Below are 22,055 nucleotides of genomic sequence, written 5' to 3' on the forward strand. Positions count from 1 at the left end.
AGCTGGAAGAGGACGGCAGCTGCAACTCCTGGACCGTTTTGCCCGGTGAAGCCCTGCTGCAGGTACCTATTGCCAAGTTCACCTCGACAGAGAAGCCCCTTCAAGGACGACTTCTTCCTTTGAGTTGGTGGGACCAATCAACTCGTAATCCATCTGGATAACATTCTCAAAGCTGTTTAGGATTAACCAGGGGGAAGGACACCAGCTTGTGTGCTACAATTACAGTTACTCGAACCGAAGTGACTCCATTTTGTCAGCATTTTCTGACGGTCCCGTGCAGTGCAGGAGTCCCCCAACGTCCTCCCTCTTGTCCCCACGACTGAGTCTCAGGAACAGTGAGATCTGCAGGAACTGCCAGGAATCAACTTCAGCTGCATCTTTTGCTTCATGTTAAGGTACTGTGCCAACCCGATTGAGAGAACGCCTCTCTCGCAGTGAAAGTTCGTGAAACTTTCCCAACTTGCAGGCCTAATCAGCTTGTGACCCAACATATGATTCGTTTTCGTACAAACTACTTCCGAGAACTTTGGCAAAGACTTTACCGTTTACTACAAGAACTGCTCTTTCCTATCCGAGACACTAGTCCATTGACTTTGACCAGGGCCTATTGAACTGAATGGAGTCCTCTAGTGAAATAAAACTATTTGCACTGCCTAAGAAAGTATGTGTGATTTTATTCTGATGACTTGTGCCTTTTTACTCCCATTGAAGGTAACCGAGATGCCATTTTGCTCCTTTTTCATGGGAGCCTAATTTGTTCAGAAACTCATTGGTTCGTTGTTGAAGTGTGTTTGAGTATAATATTAAGTTGCCCCCTTCTAGTAAACGTTTACTAAATAATTGTGTAATACATTAATAGGTGTTTTACCAAGAAACCTTGAGTGCAAGTGTCTACTTGAACCACTGTGCTTGTAAGACCTCTGTGCATCTGTGTAACCTCTTGTACTGCTCACATTCCTTCTTGAGATGAGCCTGGCTGCTCGGCTCTGTACCACAAAACTGTGTAGTACAGACTTATACCAAATGTTGGTTTTGCTTACACCTGTAGTCCTAATTGTATGTGGTGGTCCCAGAGGGTACTGCATGCAATTCTGCATGACACTTCCCCCAACTGGCTGTACTTCTTTGATGCTGCAGGAACCAAGTGACATGGATTGAGAAATCTGTAGTTTAGTGCAACATCTGTAAGTTCTCCTGAGGACCCTCCCGAAGCGGGACGACCCAAGCTAGAGTCACCGCAACATGCTTGACTCAAGGAGTGAAGGAAACCCATCCGCTGTCAAGATCCGTGGTGGTGCTATTTACTGAACGCCAAAACCGCAAAGTGCTGCTGATCCGAAAAGAGTCCGTCGCTGCTGCCGACCATCGAATTACTGCTGCATGAGTCCCCAGACGTCTTCCCTCTAGTCCCCGCGACTGAGGCCCAGGAAGACAGGATCTGCATTGCTGCAGCCAGATGGTATTACCCAAATTGTTAGCTTACAATTGTTTGAATGAACAATTGACCGATTTTAAAAATATGCTAGAGCTTCTGGCAGTATTCAGAGCGCTTCGAGCCCCACCTGTTGAGCCTGTCAGTGCAGATCTTAACAGACAGCTCGACAGCAATGTTCTACTTAAACAAACAGGGAGGGATTTGTTTGCCAAATCTGTCCAAGCTTGCCCAAAAAATATGGATAAGGGCACTCCGACGGAACATTTACCGGTCATCTCAACATGTTCCAGGGGATCTCAATTCTCTAGCAGACGCCTTGAGCAGAGATCCTCTACCAAGAGAACACGAGTGGTCTCTACACAGAGAAGTCGTAGAAGACATCTTCTCACAGTGGGGTTCCCGACTATAGACCTATTTGCCACAAGCGAAAACGGACAAAGGCCCAGACTTCGCATCCAGGTTTCCCCAGTCAGGCTCCAAGGGGAACACCCTGTGGACGAACTGGTCAGGGATGTTTGATTACACTTTTCCACCAACTCCTCTGATGAGGAAGGTGGTCAACCAGATGCACAGGGAATCGATGACGCTCATCCTAGTTGCTCCCATGTGGGCGAGACAACCGTGGTTCGCACACCTGCGCAGGCTAGCAACGTGCGAACCAATCAGACTCCCGTGCTGGTACAACCTACTATCCCAGCACCAAGGTCAAACAGTGCATCCGCAACCCAGCTCAATGAACTTGGCAGCATGGCTCCTGAAGTCAGAGTTTGGACACCTCAACTTACCACAGAGGTGCATGGACCTCCTAAAGGAATCTAGGAAGCCCAACACTAGGCGCTGTTATTTTGACAAATGGAAAAGATTCGTTATTTGGTGCCAGAATAAGCAAATCAACCAAGTTTATTGCCCTCCTTCCACTATTGTCACCTACATGCTCCACCTGCTGGACGCAGGGTTGGTATTTAATTCACTAAAGGTACACCTGGCAGCTCTGTCGGCATACATCACCTCCCATAACAAGGTATTGTGGTGGAAAGTACCAGTGGTTAAAGCCTTCATGGAAGGGGTAAAGAGACTCCACCCTCCAATTTCTAACCCACCACCAGGATGGGCCCTTAATGTGGTGCTGGCTAAACTCATGGGCCCCCCATTCGAGCCCATGCATAAAAGCAGTCTCAAACACCTGACCTATAAAACTGCCTTCTTAGTAGCCATTACATCGATAAGAAGGGTCAGTGAAATTTAGGCTCTGTCAGTGCAGGATCCTTTCTTTACAGTTCATAAAGATAAACTGGTTTTACGAACACACCCCAGGTTTTCACCTAAGTTTATTTCCAAATTCCACGTTAACGAGTCCATTGAGCTTCCGGCTTTCTTCCAAGAACCCCAAAGCTCTGCTGAGGTGAAACTACACACCCTAGTTGTGCGTAGGGTCGGTCCTATACTATGTAGACGAGACCAGGCCGCTAAGGAAAACAGACCAAATGTTTGTATCCGTAGCTACAGGCAGAGAGGGAGATCGCGTCTCTAAAGGTGCCATCTCCAAGTGGGTTATAAATTGTATCCAGCTGTGTTACTCCTTTTCTGAAAAAACTCTGCCATTCACGCCAAGAGCCTACTCTTCAAGAGGCATTGGGGCCACTCTGGCTTTCATTGCAAATGTACAACTTGACACCATTTGAAAAGCAGCTACTTGGTGCTCTATTCACACTTTTACTCAGCACTACTGCATTGACACTCATTCCCAGACAGATAATCAAGTGGGACAAGCGATTCTTAGACATTTATCTGCTCATGACCCTTCTCACATCCCAGCTCCTTCAGGTACTGTTCGCTGATCTATGCACAGCATGTGATCTAAGCAGATTCCACAAGCCTCAGAAGGGATACATTACTCACCGTAATTATTTTTCTGATGCTTGTATCTGCTTAGATTCACATGCGACCCACCCTTCCTCCCCTCTGAGAGAAGGCGCATGGATGCTTGTAGTCTTATCTTTCTATCTATCTGCTTGGATAATCTGTACTTGCGCTACTCCTCATGCTACCTCATGTCAGAAAAAATACAATCTGAGGGTCCTGGACGCGTGAGGGATCATGGGTACAGTGGACGTCAAATTAGGGATAGTATTACTGGCACGCCTTGTGTCGACACCCATTTTCGAGTTTCGAAAAACAAACTGTAATACTCTGCAGCTTCCACTAGATGTCGGCCTATGCACAGCACGTGAATCTAAGCAGATACAAGCATCAGAAATACGATTACGGAGAGTAATGTATCATATATTAGTCCTTCACAATTTGGTCAATTGTGAAAAGGTCAATTGCAAAACAAACCATTCGTATACAACCAACCAGACCAAAGCCTGCTCGACCCTCTTCGTCTAACCAAAGGTACTTTTCTGACTATGCGGTACTTGCCTCATTGTCTGTAGCTTGCTCTTCTCAGTTGAGACTTGCAGTAGCTGTGTTTTGTAGAGTTGATCTCAACTCTAACTTTCACAAGTGTGACAGCTTGTGACCCTACAGTGATTTTTTTTTTCAACAAACTCTCTAACTTTGTGTGAGTCTTTTTGCTATCTAAAATGGGCCTTGTTAAAGAGAATTCTCCGAAATGTGCTAATTCCCTCCACATTAGATCCCCAGCAACTTTGCTGGATTTTGAGTACTTGATTATTTAACCGAGAGAGAGTGTGGCCCTTTTTTCCACTCTCTCATGTATTTTAATGTGATTTTGAACACTGTTTCTCTTTTGGTTATGGAGTCTGACAAACTCCATAGGCATCATCTTTTACATTGTGTCACACAGCACCTTCAGAGCAGTGGCACTGGGAAAGTCTTTCAGATTTCCCAAACGTTTAAATATCTTCTCTTGGATAAACTGTTTCCAAGAGCAGTGAAGTGAAATTGACTTTACTTACAATTGTAACTTTCTAGACCCAACACGCACTAACTTACAATAGGGTGCTGGAGGGGTTACTTAGTATCCCCTTTGTCTAGCTTCTCATTTAACATTTTTATGTTACACTTTTTTCGAAGAATGGCTGCTAGCAGTGGTTTACTTTTAACTACCGTGGTGTAAATTTACAGCGGCCTGCGTTCGCAGCTGCAGTGAAGCACCCAAGGGTGTCATTTTTGTCAAAATGGCCCAGGTCGTCTTTTTTCACCATTTCTTTGTGGAAAGGTATTTCTTGACATTTACTCTGCGCACCAAACCTGGTTTGGTCCCTTTGTTCTCTTTGCATTTGGCGGTATTCACAAGTATAGCCCGCCTATGCTCCAGGGTGTCTGGGGTGGGCAGGAAGTGAGGCAAGTGCCCGAAACACCCTGTGCGTAGTCTCCTAGGAGACACAAATGCACTCTGTAGTGATTGGCCGGCTGACTGTCCAGCAAGGACAGCCACCCTGCTGGGTGACTGACAGCTTGGCTTGAATTAATGGGAGAAACCTGCATAAAAGGAGAGGCTTTTGGCTTGGAAGGCAGAGTCGACCATTGGACGAAGGAACCGAAGAAGAACTTGAAGAGGACGCCTGCTGCAACTCCTGGATCGTTGGTTTACCTGGTGAAGTCCTGCTGCTGTGCTGAAACTCCAAATTCGTGTCGACAGACCCTGCAAGGACGACTTCTCCCTTTGAGTTGGTGGGACCAATCAACTCCATAGTGAGCCACCTGGACATTCTCTCGTAGCTGGTTCGTCGCTGCTGGAAACCGAAACTCCAGCGAGAGGAACACCAGATTGTGTGCGTTGCTTTTAAGTTGGCCAAGAGCTCCAGGAAGATCCTGCGGACCCCCAGGAAGCAAGACTGACCGAGCCGGAGTCCCATCAAGAGAGTGCAGGATCCCAGAAGCAAGGAAAGTCCATCTCGACAGCCAGACACCAGTGTTGCTTTTTGTGCTAGTCCCGAGGAGCCGAAACCCTGAAGTGCTACTTGTTGGAAAGATTGCCGGTTGCGAGCTGTGACCGTCCCATTGCAGTGCAGGAGTTCCCAGAAGTCCTCCCTCTTGTCCCACGACTGAGGCCCAGGAACAGTGAGATCTGCAGAGCTGCACAGGAACCGAAGTCATCTGCTGCACTTTTTCTTCAATACAAAGGTACTGTATGAGAGAAATTACCTTCTTGTTGTAGAGTTGCTTGCATCATCTACTACTCACAAGCCTAAACAGCTTGTGGCCCTACATTTGATTCTTCTTTTCTTCAAAGACTTCTAAAACATTGTGCAAAGACTTTTCTACTTACCTACCAGAAGTGCTTCATCCTATATAAGATTTAAGCCCATGGACTTTGGCTTATCTGTTGTACTGAATGACTCTGCTTTGGGGATCCAAAAGTATTTGCCTGCTTAAGAATGTGTGGTCTCTTCTATGTTATAATAACCTTTTTCTTTGACCAAGTTCTAAGAATATTCGAAGTGCCAACAATAAGTTATTAATGTCCCCAGCACCCTAGCTATTGAAGTCAAATGAGGGTGTAGGTTGTGACTGTGCGCCATCCTAAAAGGGTCTTTACTGATTTAGAAAGTAAGAGTGTACAGTTTTGAAGTGCATTTGTGTTTCTCCAGCATGGGGTCTGGCATGGATTCACATGCTCATGAATATTCCCCGTCGTCAGGCTGGGAATCCTCGGTAAAGAAAAAAACAATATCAGTTTCGTTTCTGATCTGTCTTTCGTAGTAGTAACCAATCACCGTTCTCTGCGTCATACTGACCACAGCCAATGACTGCCCTCTACCTAAGCCCCGCCTCTGGCAGCCATCTTCAGATTTTTACCGCACGTTCAAGTGTTGGGATCCTCGTGCTATTGCTCTCGAGCGTTAGTGCAACTTTTTCACGTTTTTTTCTCAAAACTTTGATTTTTTTTTCGGTCAAAAAGAGCCGCAAGCTCTACCGTTTCTTCATCCGATCAACGGGGACCCGTGTCGGATTCGTCTACGCCCCTCAAGGGTGAAGATTTCGTCGAGCTACGCTTTTGGAGGACTCCAGAAGTTTCTCAGGCCCATCTCGGACATGGCCCAGGAGAAGGGAAGCTCGACGCCCGGAAAGCTGTTCAGGGTCTGCCCTGGATGCCAGCTTCAGAATGTCTTTAAGGAGGACGAACAATCCTTTTGTCTTTACTGCCTACATGAGGACAAGACGCACGTGGAGAAGGACTGTGCGTTTTGCGGCAATATGTCGGAGCGGACCATGAAGGACCGCCATCAACGTCTCGCCAACTGGCTGGAAGGGAAGAGCCCGTCAGGCGAGAAGAAGAGGAAGAAATCCGAGCGGTCTTCTAAGACCTTTGAGGATGCCCTGGCGACGGGGGTCCAACAGAAGGCCAAGCACCGCGAGTCCGCTGGCACCGGGAGCGCTGAATGGTCGGGCTCTACGGGCGCCAGGCAGGGCGCATACTCCCCGGCACCATCAACCACGAGCCAACGCTCTGGTTCGGGTAGGAGGAAGGCCGAGCACCCGGCGAAGCTCCTGGAGAGGCCCCGGTCGAGCTCGAAGGCCCCATCGGAGGGAGAGTGAGGCAGTGTCTCCCCCCCCCCAAGGAGAAGGCGGTGAGCGCACCTAAGGTGGTGAAAGCCTTAATCCATCCGGCCAAGGCCTCTATCGAGACAGTCGCGGCGGCCCTGGCTCAGCCTGTGGAGGCTACACCAGTGGTGGCGACCTCGGGGCTCAGTCTCCCTGCCACCGCGGAGGGAGACCTCTTTTATGCCCATCGACAGGACCCCCGTGAAACCTCCGACGGAGAAGAAAAAGGGGGGCAGGAGGTCGTCGTGGATTCGGCCTCAACCTGTGAGGAAGAGCTGATCGAGGTCTTAAGCCACGGCGTTGGCGTGGAAGAAGACCAGCCCGTCGGGAGGGATCCCGACGTAGGAGACGATGATATAGTCGAGGGTGCCGACGGGGCCCCTGACCGCCCGTCGGACTCCCCTCAACCAGCGCCGCAAGACAACTCGGCGGCCATTTTGTTGGCTATACAGTCCTTATGCTCGGAGAAAAGGACGAGACTGCCGTTACCACCAGCGGAGGAACCGCTCCCGACGGGGGACCCGGAGCCAGGCCCTTCTGGGAGCCCTCCCCCTAAGAGAAGGATTCACCCTCCACCTCCTTTTCAGCCATCGTACCCTGTTCAGCCCTCCTCCCCGTCCACGACTCGTGGGGATGATACGGGGACTGACACGGCCGTGACGGGTACGGACGACAAGGTTTACGAGAATCTGCCGTCGTCACCTCCCACCCGGGCTTCCCCGCCCGACGAGATTGGATCGTTTCCCTCCATGATCGCCAGGGCATCCGAGCTCTTCCAGCTCTGCCCGGAGGAGAAGGAAGGTTTCCTTTATCAACGGCGCAAGGCCAAGAGGAAGACGGTCCTCTCCGTGCCTCTACTGGACGATATTTGGGATGAGGGTCTCGCCCTCCTCAAGAACCCATCCACGACGCCGGCTAGAAGGGATCGGTACGAGAAGAAGTACCGGGTCCCGGACGCGGCCCCCTTGTGCCTCCGGGCACAGCCGACCCCGGACTCCGTCGTCTCCACGGCGGCCAGGAAGAAAGCAGGGGGGGGGTGGTGCGGCCTCCACGTCGACTTCCCCGGACGGCGAGGGAAAGAAATTGGATACGATGGGACGCAGGGTCATCTCGTCTGCAGCGACGACGATTAAGGCGGCCAACGCCTTGGCTATCGTAGCCCGCTACGACAGGAAGCTGTGGTACAAACTGGCCCCCCTGCTGGACTTTCTACCGGACGACAAGAGGGCGGATGCCCTAGAGATCTTGCAGGGAGGTGAGGTGGCGTCGGACCACGCCATTACGATTGCGACGGACATCGCCGACACTGGATTTCGCCAGTTGGGCAACGGCGTGTGCCTTAGGCGGCGTGGATGGCTCAAGGCTACTGACTTCCGTCAAGACGTGCAGATCAGAGTCTTGGACATGCCGTTCGATGGAAACAACCTGTTTGGGAAAACAGTGGACGATTCCCTTCAAGCCATCAAAGCAGACACGGAGACGGCCCGGGCTCTTGGGGTTCTCCAGCAACGGCGGCCGCCCTTTCGGAGCGGCGGAGGCAAGGGTGCCTCCAAAGGTTCCGGCGGTGGATTTTCCACCTACCGTCAAGCGGCCCGTTCGTCGTCGCAGGAAGCTTACAGGGGACGAGGCAAGTTAGGCGGACCCCGCCATCGTCGCCAAGGAGGTCAAGGCGGCAAAGCCTCGTCGAAGCAGGACTGAACCGGCTGTGGGGTCGGGCCCCCACCGAAGCACCCCGTGGGAGGCCGGCTGGCGAGCTTCGTCAGCGTGTGGGAGTCCATCTCCACCGACAGTTGGGTGCTGGACGCCCTATCCCAGGGTCACGCGCTTGAGTTTCAAAGAAGGTTCCCGCGCGTCCCCCCTGTGGCCAGGAAAGAACTTCACGTCCCTCAACTTCTCTTGGAGGTAAAGGCGATGCTCAGGAAGGGCGCCATCGAGCTCGTCCCAAAGAGGCTTCGGGGCTCCGGAGTTTACTCAAGATACTTCCTCGTGAAGAAGAAGACGGGAGGATGACGTCCCATCCTGGACCTACGATGACTGAACAAATTCATCAAGGCACAGAAGTTCCGGATGGTCACCCTCCAACACGTCCTGGGTCAGCTGGAGGGCGATTTTCTGTCGTTGTTGGATTTGGAGGATGCTTACTTCCATATTCCCATCCTAAAGGGGCACCGAAAGTTTCTCAGGTTCGTGGTCCAAGGGCGTCACTATCAGTTCAGAGCCCTTCCCTTCGGACTAAGGTCGGCACCCAAGGTGTTCACCAAGTGCCTCGCACCGGTGGCGGCGCAGCTGCGCCGAGAGGGGATCCACGTCTACCCCTACCTGGACGACTGGCTCATTCGAGCGAAGACGAAGGAGCTCGCCGTGGAGCACACGGCAAGGACCGTCCAACTTCTCACGGACCTGGGATTCTCCATAAACTACGCCATGTCCCACTTGGTGCCCGCGCAAGACGCACTGTTTCTGGGAGCAAAGCTCGACACAGTGTCGCTCCTGGCCTATCCGTCGGAGGAAAGGACGAGGGCCATTCTGGGCAAGGTGCAGCGGATGCTGGTTGCGGACGCGGCCAGAGTGAGGTCCATCAAGTCCCTCCTCGGAATGATGTCTTCTTGCATTTACCTCATCCCCCTGTGCAGGCTCCCAATGCGCCCGTTGCAGGAGTTCCTGGACGTGCGCTGGATCCAGACTACGGGCAGCTTTGAGGAGAGGATCACACTTGACAAGAGTTTCCGACAAGCGATCCGGTGGTGGGGCACCCGCGCGCATCTGACGACGGGCATGGACTTCCAGACCCCCGGCCACCAGGAGACAGTGACCACGGATGCCTCCCTGGAAGGGTGGGGAGCGCACACCGAAAATCTGCATGCGAGAGGCCTTTGGCTCCCGACGGAGAAGTCCCTCCATATCAACGTCCTGGAGCTCCGTGCAGTGTTTTGGGCCCTCGGGTCCTTCCTTCTTGCCCTCAAGGGCAAGGTGGTGAGGATCTTCACCGACAACACCACCACCATGTTCTACATCAGGAAACAGGGCGGAACCAGGTCCCCAGCCCTGTCCAGGGAGGCGCAGGATCTGTGGCATTGGGCCGTCGCCCAAAGGATGTTTCTGGTGCCGTTTCATCTGGCAGGGATAAAAAACACCATCGCCGACTCACTGAGCAGGGAGCAGCGCTCGTGCCACGAGTGGGAACTACGGCAGGATCTAGTGGACCGCCTCTTCCGACGGTGGGGCACACCCCAAATCGATTGTTCGCGACGGCGACGAACTCCAAGTGCCGGAGGTTCGCCAGCAGGTTTCCCCAGCCGAGGAGCATGGGCGATGCTTTCTCGTTCCCCTGGGAGTGCCTGTTTCTATACGCGTTCCCTCCATTGCCATTGCTGATCCGGCTCATCAACCAGCTCAAGAGGTCACGGTGCAGGATGATCCTCGTCGCACCTGCGTGGCCGAGGCAGATATGGTTCCCAGACCTTCTGGACTTGTCAGCGTCCCCGCCAATCAAGCTGCCGGTGGTCGCGGATATGCTCTCCAGGGAAGGAGGCGCCATCCTCCACCACGACCCGAAATCGCTGAACTTGCAGGCCTGGCTCCTGCAGCGCTAGAGTTTGGAGGATACGACATACCGGCCGACTGCAGAGAGGTTCTTGCAAAGGCTAGGGCGTCCTCGACTCTTAAATGCTACTGACACAAATGGAAGAGGTTCTCTGTCTGGTGCCACGCACAGAAGATTAACCCTCTACGGATTACGGCTCCCCAAGTACTGCCGTACCTGCTGACGCTGGCCAAAGCTGGACTGGCACACGCGTCCATCAAGATTCATCTTGCTGCGATCGCCCGATACACCAGAACCACGGGGCGGACGTCCTTGTGGTCTCATCGTCTGGTGAAAGAGTTCATGAAGGGACTGTTCAGATCGTTCCCGCCGGTGAAGGCTCCGGCCCGGGCGTGGGAGCTCAACGTGGTGCTGACCAAGCTCATGGGACCTCCGTTCGAGCCTCTGCACTCGGCCCCGTTGAAGTTTCTGTCGTGGAAAACAGCGTTTCTTGTGGCCATCACCTCCGCACGACGAGTGGGAGAGATCCAGGCCCTTTCCTGCAAGGCCCCGTACTTGACTTTTCACGACACGAGGGTAGTGCTCAGGACGCACCCCTCCTTCATGCCCAAGGTACCGTTGGACTTCCACCTCAACGAACCCTTGGTGTTGCCTGTATTCTTCCCGTCGCCTTCGTCGCCGGCTGAGAGAACTTTGCACTCGCTGGATGTGGCTAGAGCGCTGAAGTTCTACGTGGACCGCACGAAGTGTTTTCGGAAGACGTCACAACTCTTTGTGAACTTTGGACCTGTCAATCAGGGGAAGGCTCTCTCGAAGGCTTCCATTTCCAGATGGCTCTCCGGCTGTATCATGTACTGTCATCGGTTGGCAAACCGACCGCTGCCTGGCCGTCCGAGAGCCCATTCCACCAGAGCGATCGCAGCTACCACGGCGTTCCTTTCTGGTGTGCCCCTGCTGGACATATGCAGGGCTGCTACGTGGAGGTCGACGCACACCTTCACGAAGTTCTACTGCGTCGATCGGGATTCCAGGGAGGAGTCCAGGGTCGGCCAAGCAGTGCTGTGCAACCTGTTCGCCTGAGGTGAGCCTGGTGAGGAGGTAAGATGCTTAATGTTGAGTTTGATGCAATGCTTAATGTTGAGCCTTTGCCACCTCCCGTGGTTGTGAATGTGTGTACTGCTATGTATTCTTTATTCATGAGCATGTGAATCCATGCCAGACCCCATGCTGGAGAAGGAACAAGTTACTTACCTGTAACTGTTATTCTCCAGCATGGGTCTGGCATGGATTCACATGCCAACCCTCCCGCCTACCCCTCTGCGGCTCTTCACTTGGTCATACTGCCACTTCACGTGCTTCCAAATCTGAAGATGGCTGCCAGAGGCGGTGCTTAGGTAGAGGGCAGTCATTGGCTGTGGTCAGTATGACGCAGAGACCAGTGATTGGTTATTACTACGAAAGACAGATCAGAAACGAAACTGATACTGGTTTTTTCTTTACCGAGGATTCCCAGCCTGACGACGGGGAATATTCATGAGCATGTGAATCCATGCCAGACCCATGCTGGAGAACAACAGTTACAGGTAAGTAACTTGTTCCTTACCTAACATCTACAATCTTTTCATTTCTGTTTCGTTGCGTTAAGTCGCTCTGAGCAACCATGACCCTGGCCTAACCAGAACTTGTAAAGTTTGCTTTTGCATGGATACTTCAACGGACACTGACTTTTCAGTTGACTGATATTTGACGGCAACATTCTGAATGATCATCCTTTCAATGATTGTTTCTTTCATGCACATATTAGCCCGAAGTGAATTGGTTTTGTCTTCCCCTGTAAGAAATACAAAAAATGAAGCAGTTAGATTGTCTGCTATGTGTTTTACCCCACTGCTTTGTTACAGGGCGATGTGGGAGTGTGGTGAGTCTTCATGCGCAAAACTATTCATGTGTATTGAAAGCACTTGGGAGGGTTAAGCAGTTGAATACTTGGGAGATGGTGAAGTGCGATGTGGAAAATTAAAGTAAAGGTGGAAAGACCCGTTTTTATTTTTTTTGCAGGGATATTGCAGGGTTTGTATGTTCCCAAGTTGGAGTGTAGATGTGCATGCAATAATCACTCTCCTGCTTTTTCTCCAGCTTGTGGCTTCTGGGGAGTTGATGAGCACTAAGAAGAAGGACCTTCACCCCAGAGACATTGATGCCTTCTGGCTGCAGAGACAGCTGAGCCGCTTTTATGACGATGCCATTGTGTCACAGAAGAAAGCCGATGAGGTTCTTGAGATCCTGAAGGTATTGAGACAATCCACTGAGACCTGCCACTGAACATGCAAAGTCAAAGCTATGCCCAACACCTTGCTGCTTAATGCCAGACACCTGAAGCAATTCCCCAGCGCTTGATCTGTGCTGGTGACCTCACACCACAGATCCTGTTTTTCCCTTTGGTGACTCAATTCTGACTTTAACATTATGCCAGTCACTTTTAATTTGATATTAACTTCCTTTTTTCCTCTCACCTCCCTACAGACGGCAGGTGATGACCGCGATTGTGAGAATCAGTTGGTGCTTCTCCTAGGTTTTAACACCTTTGACTTCATCAAAGTTCTACGTCAGCACCGCATGATGAGTGAGTAGAAATATTTTGCTGCAATATCAAAGCATTAACATAACATTTTGCTGCATTTTCTTTTATAATGATGTTAGAGAGAATTCTCATAAATGTGCGATTTCCCTTCAATTTAGAGACCCCCAGCAACTTTGCTGGATTTTCAGGACTTTATTTTTTTACCTGGAAAGAGTGAACCTTTTTTCTCACTCTTTCATGTATTTTGATGTGTGTTTTACTCTTGTGTTCTTTGATTATGGAGTTTTAGACAACTCCATGGGTATCATCTTTTCATGTCTGTTACACTGCACCTTCAGTGCAGTGACACAGGGATGTCTTTTAGACTTTCCAAAGGTTTAAATACCTTCTCTGGGATAGACTATGGTTTGCCAGCGAATGTTAAGTTAAATTGACTTTACTAGTCTTTCCAAATTCCTAGACCCAGCACACACCATCTTACAATAGAGTGCTGGAGGTGTTACATAGTATCCCCTGTGTCTAAATACGCATGTAACAGTCAAATGCTACCCTTTCCTAGTGAAAAGGCTGGTGGCAGTGGTTTTACAATGAACTACCATAATTTTTCCCGACCGCGAACACCGGTAGCTAAAAATCGCGGGAGCCATGTTTTTCAAGATGGCGCCTTAAGCCCCTTTTGTTTAAATGGATCTCGGTCTTCTTTTTCCGCTATTCTTTTTGGATAAGTCCTTCTAGTGTTTGTCTCTGCGCGCCAAACCAGGTTTGGCCCCTTTCTTCGTATGCCTTTGACGGGCTTCAGGAATGAAGACCTCCTCTGGCGCCCGAGTGTCTGGGGTGGGCAGGAAGTGAGGGAGGTGCCCGGAACTCCCTGTGCTTAGTCTCCTAGGAGACCCAAATGCACTCTGGCATGATTGGCTGACTGTCTGGCAAGGACAGTCACCCTGCTGGGTGAGTAACAGGTAGGCTGGAATGAAAGGGAGGGAACGGTTTAAAATGGGAGTCTCTGACTGGAAAGCAGAGTCGACCACTGGAACTAAAGAACCGAAGACTAGCTGGAAGAGGACGTCTGCTGCTACTCCTGGACCGTTGGTTTGCCTGGTGAAGCCCTGCTGCAGGTACGAATTGCCAAGTTGGTCTTGACAGAGAAGCCCCTTCAAGGACGACTTCTTCCTTTGAGTTGGTGGGACCAATCAACTCGTAAGCCACCTGGATACCATTCTCGAAGCTAGGTATGGATTAACCAGGGGGGAGGACACCAGCTTGTGTGCTTGAAGAACAGCTACACAAACTGACGATCCCGTGCAGTGCATGAGTCCCCCCAACGTCCTCCCTCTTGTCCCCACCACTGCGGCTCAGGAACAGTGAGATCTGCAGGAACTGCCAGGAACCAACGTCTTCAGCTGCATCTTTTCTTCTTAAGGTACTGTGCCAACCCGATTGAGAGAACTTATCTTGCGGTGAAGGTTTGTGAAACTTTCCCAACTTGCAGGCCTAATCAGCTTGTGAATCATCATATGATTATTTTTCGTAAAAACTACTTCTCAGAACTTTGGCAAAGACTTTACTGTTTACTACAAGAACTGCTCTTTCCTATCCAAGACACTAGTCCATTGACTTTAAACTCAGCCTATTGAACTGAATCGATTCCTCTAGTGAACTAAAACTATTTGCACTGCCTAAGAAAGTATTTGGGATTTATTTTATTAACTCGTGCCTTTGTACTCCTATTTAAAGTGACTGAAATGCCATTTTGCTCCAATTTCAGGGGAGCCAAACTTACTCAGAAACTTATTGGTTTGGTATTGAAGTGTTTGTGTATAATTTGCCTCCTTCTACTGAATGTTTTCTAAATGACTGTGTAATAAATTAAGAATGTTTTAACAAGAAACCTTGAGTGCAAGTGTCTACTTGAACCGTTGTGATTGTAAGACCTCTGTTTAACATCCTTGCACTGCTCACATTCCCTCTTGAGATGAGCCTGGCTGCTCAGCTTGCTACCAAAAACTGTGTAGCACAGACTAATACCAAAGGTTGGTTTTGCTTACACCTGTAGTCCTAATTGTATGTGGTGGTCCCAGAGGGTACTGCTTGCAATTCTGCCTAACAAATGATTATTCTCTTCTGCTGATTGAAGACCCCACAATGGCCTGCACATTTTGAGTTTGTATCCTTTCTGACAGTATCTTTCTCTGCATGACCTTTTTCTCATTTAAATAACTATGCCCTTGTTATGGGGGATTTTTAGAACCAGCAGTGGTGTGGGGTTTTGGAAGGCCAACCGAGTGTGATTAGCACTTGGCTCTGACCAACCACTTGGAGTAGTGTGGGCTGAGAAGTAAAGCTTATGAGTTTGGTGTTGAGGTACAATCAACTACGCACACAATATCAAGTATTAGCGTATCAATCCGTTATAACAATATACCATGTATTTTTAGCTTCCAAATGCACATCAAAATCAGAAGTATTACACACCACGAAAGACTAATGGGTACACAATCTACACTGCAGGTGTTGGGGAGAATTCTCATTTCTGTGCTAATTCCCTTCATCCTTCGAGACCCCCAGCTCTTTTGCTGGACTTTCAAACTTTTACATTTCAATCCTGGAGTGAGTGAGCCCTTTTTCTCACTCGTGTGTTTTGACCTGATTTGGATTACATGTGTCCTTTGTCTTTGGAGTCTGACAAACTCCATAGACATCTACATTTTGTATGGTGACACACAGCACCTTTAGTGCAGTGTCACAGAGAAATCCCTTAGATTTCTCTTAAGGTTTAAATACCTTTTCTTGTGTGAACTAATGTTCCCAAGAATACTTAAGTGAAATTGACTTTACTTACCTTTTTCTCTTTGTAGGTCCAGCATACACCATCTTATGTAGAGTACTGTGGGTTTTCCTACCTACTCATGTCATGTTACATTTTTCATGTTACCCTCACTACTTAAATGGCTGGTGGCAGTGGTTTAATTTTCCTACCATTGTGCTTGTCTACCGCAGGCTGAATCCTCAGCTGCAGTATAGCACCCATCGGTGACCATTTTGTCAAAATAGCCCGGTCTTTTTTTTGCCATTTTCTGTTTGTGATGTCTTTCTTCGGTTTTACTCTGCGCGCCAAGCCAGGTTTGAGCCATTTGTTCGTTTTGCCTTTGGCGGGCTTCAGTACTGAAACCCGCCTCTGGCTCCATTGGGTCTTGAAGGGCAGGAAGTGAGGAAGTTAGGGAGGTTCCCGAACCTCTGCTGCCCTTTCTCTTTAGGAATGCCTGAATGCACCCAGTCCTGACTGGCTGGATGGCTGTCCTTGCAGGACAGCCAACCTGCTGTTTGAGTGACAGCTACGCTGTGCATCAATGGGAGAAACCTACTTAAAAGGCGAGGTGACAGTCGACCATTGGGAAGAACAACCCGACAAAGAAACTGTGAACAAAGTTTGCTGCATCCCTTTGGACCTTTTGAATTGCCTGGTGAAGCCCTGCTGCTGTTCTGAAACTTTTTCGAATGGATCGTGTCCTTGTTAGGCAAAGTTTGAATGCAGTACCCTTTGGGTGCACTACACACAACTCTGACTACAGGTATAGGAAACCCAACCTTGGGTATACGCTTGTACTACAGTTTTGGTTGCATGTTGAGCAGCCAGGCTCCTTATCTCAAGAGACGTCAATGTGAGCTGTAGGGGAGTTATGTTATTTTGCATTTATATAGCGCCTTATATACCATTGGTATGGTCTGAAGGCGCTGGTAGGTTGAACGCCCTTGGGAACCGAAGTTCAGGTCAGTAGAGAGAGTAGAGAGAGTCCAAAAGTGTGTGTGCGCACCAGGTATGTGTGCAGCTGGTGCGGAATACAAGTGGTAGCTGCTTCTTAGCTGTAGGTGTGGTGGTTGAGAGATCAGGAGTATGTGTTCGCTCTGGTCGGCTTCATCCAGAACGAGTGTGGCTGCATTAGGCCTGAGAACGCCTGGCTGGGGGTGTGAAACAGCAATGTTTACTTAGAGTGATGTGGAGTAAGCGGGAGATGTAGATAGGAGCACAGTTATACCGAATGGTGTCATAGTATCTCTATGTTCTAGATGAGTGGTGGTGTAAGGGAGAGAGTAAGCGTGGGGTGTGGTATGAGGTATGTTTTCAAGTGTTTCCTTCATTCCAAAGCATATTAAGTATGTCACGCAGTTACGTGTGGGCAGGTCTGTCTATGCATTTTTGTTCATTTCAGGTGTTCGATTGTCCTACACATTCACGTCTTATTCATTTGCTCTGGTTCACGTTGCGAGCTCAAGTCTGACCTTCATTTTCCAGTGTGCTTCATGCATGCTCTCATGTGTTCCATCCAAATGCAATCCTGTCCTTCTTGCGCATGCACACCAGTCTACTCCACGCTTGTACTTTTGTCTGCTTACGCGCTCATCTGCTCACTCATTCGCTCCATACGCTCATCCACACTACACATTCACTTTTTTTCGCTCTCCTCATTCATCCGCTCTCGACAAATGCAATTGGGTACACTTCTAAATGTAGGTGGGGACAATTCTAAATTCAACTCCCACAGAGGCTATTGGGCGCAGCTTCTAAATGCAATTGGGTACACTTCTAAATGCAATTGGGTACACTTCTAAATGTAGGTGGGGACAATTCTAAATTCAACTCCCACAGAGGCTAATGGGCGCAACTTCTAGATGCAATTGCAAACAAAGGGGGAGTCTGGGAATCTCTCTACCAGCACGAACACAGCCCAATGACCTGTTCTTGGGTGAGTAACCCCTGGGAGAGACTCTACCAAGTCTTTAGCTCACTGTCCTTTTCACAGAGAAGAAATTTCCCCGCATATCAGCCTTTGTCCTGCCCAGGGGCAGTCCAGCGCCGAAATGCTAGGCAATTCTCCTCTGAACAAGAGTACCATCAATAACCCCATACACGTGTTTCAGCCTTGTTGGGCATCATCAGTGAGGTGAAACTGTTGCCTCTCTAAGAACAGTGAACAAGGGGTCCACGTCTGGATTGCCCTGTTAACTTGGGGTGAAACCCAAAGTTAATGTATGCAAACAAAGGGGGGTCTGGGAATCTCTACCAGCACAAACTCAGCCCAATGACCTGTTCTTGGGTGAGTAACCCCTGGGAGAGACTCTACCAAGCAATTGAGTACACTTTTAAATGCAATTGGGTGCACTTCAGAATTAAGCTTTTCAGAGAGGTTAATGGGCCCAACTTCTAAATGCAATTGGGTACACTTCTAAATGCAGGTGGGAACAATTCCAAATTCAACCTTCTCAGGGAGGCTACCGGGCGCAACTTCTAAATGCAATTGGGTACACTTCTAAATGCAAGTGGGAACAATATTAAGTTCAACTTTCATAGAGAGGTTATTAGAGATTCCATCTAAGTGTGGCGTATGCTAACAATCATTAGTTGACATTATACTGCGGGCCATTGAAATGTAGGTTAGAGTGGCTGGAGCTTTCTGGAGTAGAGTAATTGCTCTTCCCCCCACCCAAGCAAACACTTACGGTTTTGTCGGTGTCTTGTGGCTTCCTTGGCGTCCCCTGCGGACACCGGCTGACACTTCCTGGAGCCGCCTCTGTTGGAGCCGCCCTTGGCCTTGGGGCCCTTAGCCGCTGGGGCTGCCGGGCAGAGGGCTGCCCTGGACGGAGCAGTGATGAAGGGAGGGATGGGCGGGTCGGGGGGGGGGGGGAGCGGGACTAGGGGTGGGGGGCGGGCTGGGAGGCGGGCGGGCGAGGGATAACACGGAAGGGGAGGCAGGGAAGCACGGGTCAACGCGGGGCCTGGGGAGCCAAATTAAACTAAAAAATACATGGGTGGGGTCGCGGATGGGGGGGGCACACTCACCTGCTTCTCGGATGAGAAAGAGTTGCACAGAGATTCACAGTGACAGGTATTCAAATAAACTCTTACATACAAGGTTTGTTGAATACATAATTATTCATTTATCAGTCAGAGTAAGCCTTCATCAGAAGGGAGCAATATACAAAGTAACACACAAATACACTTCAATACTGTACACTCTTACTTTCTAAATCAGTAAAGACCCTGTTGGGATGGCCCACAGACACAATCTACACCCTCAGGTGACTTCAATAGCTAGGGTACTGGGGACATTAATATCTTACTATTGGCATTTAGAATACTCTTAGAAGTGGGTAGAAGGAAAAGGTTATTAGAACAACAAGAGATCACAAATATTCTTAAGCAAGCAAATAATTTTGGATCCCCTAGGAAGAGTCATTCAGTACAACAGGCTAAGCCAAAGTCAATGGGCAAAAGTCTTATATAGGATGAAGCACTTCTGGTAGGTAAGTAGAAAAGTCTTTGCACAGTGTTTTAGAAGTCTTAAAGAAAATGAGAATCAAATGTAGGGCCACAAGCTGATTAGACTTGTGAGTAGTAGAAGATGCAAGCAACTCTATAGTAAGAGGTAAGTACTCTCAGACTTTACAGTACCTTTGTATTGAAGAAAAAGTGCAGCAGATGACCTCTGTTCCAGTGTGGTTCTGCAGATCTCTCTGTTCCTGGGCCTCATTTGTGGGGACAAGAGGGAGGACTTCTGGGAACTTCTGTACTGCAATGGGCCGGTCACCGCTTGCAACCGCCAATCTTTCCAACAAGTGGCACTTCGCTGTTTCAGCTCCTGCGACTACCGCAAATAGCAACACTGCGGTTCGTGGTTGTCAAGCTGGACTTTCCTTGCTTCTGGGGTCCTACACTCTGAGGGGGCTCAGGCTCGGTCAGTCCTGCTTCCTTTGAGTCCGGAGGATCTTCCTGGAGCTCTTGGCCAACTTAAAAGCTACGCACACAATCTGGTGCTCTTCTTCCATGTTCTACAGTTTCCTGCAGCAACTCTGTGGAAATTCAACCAGCTTCGAGAAGGAAGTCCAGGTGGCTTACTTTGGAGTTGATTGGTCACACCAACTCAAGGGGAGAAGTCGTCCTTGCAGGGGCTTCTCTGTCAATAGGAATTTGGAGTTTCAGCACAGCAGCAGGGCTTCACCGGGCAAACAAACGGTCCATGAGTTGCAGCAGGCGTCCTTTTAAAGTTCTTCTTCGGTTCCTTCGTCCAGTGGTCGACTCTGCCTTCCAAGCCAAAAGCCTTGCCTTTTATTCAGTTCTCTCCCATTCGTTCCAGCCTAGCTGTCACTCGCCCAGCAGGGGGGCTGTCCTTACTGGACAGTAAGCCGGCCAATCACCACAGAGTGCATTTGGGTCTCCTAGAAGACTAAGCACAGGGAGTTTTGGGCACCTCCCTCACTTCCTGCCTACCCCAGACACCCTGGAGCCAGAGGCAGGCTTCACTCTTGAATCCCGCCAAAGGCAAAGCGAACAATGGGACCAAGCCTGGTTTGGCGCGCTGAGTAAATCTCAAGAAGGACCTATCCACAAAGAAATGGCGAAAAAAGATGACCGGGGCTCTTGACAAAAATGGCACCCTTGGGTGCTTTACTTCAGCTACGAACGCAGCCTGCGGTAAATGCACACCACGGTAGTTAAAACGAAACCACTGCCACCAGTCATTCAGTGAGGAAAGGGTAACAAAACACGCTACATAGGAAGCTAGACAAAGGGGGATACTAAGTAAACTCTCCTGCATCCTATTGTAAGATAGTGTGTGCTGTGTCTAGAAAGTTACAAATGTAAGTAAAGTCAATTTCGGTTTACTGCTCTGGGAAATGGTAGTTTATCTCAGAGAAGGTATTTAATGCCTTTGGAAATCTAAAAGACTTCCCTGTGCCCCTGCACTGAAGGTGCTGTGTGACACAATGTAAAAGATGATGCCTATGGAGTTTGTCAGACTCCACAACCAAAAGAAACAGTGTTCAAAATCACATTAAAATACACGAGAGTGTGGGGGGGAAAAAGGGTCCCTATCTCTCCAGGTAAAAAAAAATCAAGTCCTCAAAATCCAGCAAAGTTGCTCTGGCCTCTAATGTGGAGGGCATTAGCACATCTCTGAGCATTCTCCCTAACAGTCCTCCCACGTATTCCTTATCTTTGATAAATGTTATCTTTTTTTTATTTTTCATTAATGTATTTGGTTAAACTTTAACCTTTTTACATATACATATCAAATTCAGATTTAGAAACATAATCGATCCAATTCATAAAATGAAAATCATCAATATAAAACATATACAATTCCTTACAGGTGAACGGTCCAATCATACATAATTATCTTTTTAGACATAAAGTGTACCAAAAATATACAGGTTGAGGGATATGGAGGAAACGCATCCGGAAGAAGTCCATAATATAACAACGGTTCAATCACGGCAGTCACCAAGCAATTGAGAGGGCCTATTAATTAGCTTCTCAGCCTTGATGACAGGATTACTTCTGTAAAACAAATGTTATCCAGCTTCAGCTGCTTTGGAAAAAAACTTTGGCAGAGCGCGCTGTACGTCTGGTGTCGACTCAATGTCCCTCGCAGGTCTCCGTCTCGAGCATGATGTAATCGAAGGCATATAGCACACGCAGTGCCCGTTGGCTTCAGGGCTGTTTTTCCGCGACAGCTTTAGCTTTGAAGAAATAGGGCATGCTTCTTCATCACTTTCACGACCAACTTCCTTATTATCGAGAGAGAATCGAGATGTCTTCTTCGTTGACACCGACAACCCCGAAGACCGTGTTCAAAAAGTGTCACGATTGTGGGTCGAAAATGTGTTTGACTGATCCCCACCGTTTCTGTTTGGGGTGCCTCGGAGCAGACCATAACACCTCAGACTACTCCAAGGGCCAGTCCATGACTGGAAAAGCGTTGACTGAACGAAAATGGAAGTTGACGGTAGGCCAAATCCCTAAATCTACTACCCTGACCAAGACACCTTCGACCGATGAGTCGAGAGGCGACTCTCTTCGGAGGAAGAATGCCAAACGGTTGAGATAGGAGTGGCTCCCACAACTCTTCTTCGTCCTAGAAGAAATCGAAGAGAAGGCCCCATAGGTCGCCTTAGTCGACGTCTTCATCGGACGCTTCCCCTGA

The 22,055-nt window shown here is 49.2% G+C and overlaps 1 protein-coding gene across 1 annotated transcript in view; it reads left to right on the plus strand.

Annotated features, from left to right (window-relative positions):
* The window catches only part of SNRNP200 (small nuclear ribonucleoprotein U5 subunit 200), a 983,530-nt gene that overhangs the window by 284,920 nt on the left and 676,555 nt on the right, over window positions 1-22,055 (plus strand). The window contains exons 7-8 of the mRNA XM_069619090.1: window positions 12,630-12,782; window positions 13,017-13,116. Coding sequence (XP_069475191.1) covers window positions 12,630-12,782; window positions 13,017-13,116 — 253 coding nt within the window. The remainder of the gene's footprint in view (window positions 1-12,629; window positions 12,783-13,016; window positions 13,117-22,055) is intronic.

This window comes from Ambystoma mexicanum, chromosome 10, assembly GCF_040938575.1.
Source record: "Ambystoma mexicanum isolate Mex_15411 chromosome 10, UKY_AmexF1_1, whole genome shotgun sequence".
Taxonomy (NCBI): Eukaryota; Metazoa; Chordata; class Amphibia; order Caudata; family Ambystomatidae; genus Ambystoma; species Ambystoma mexicanum.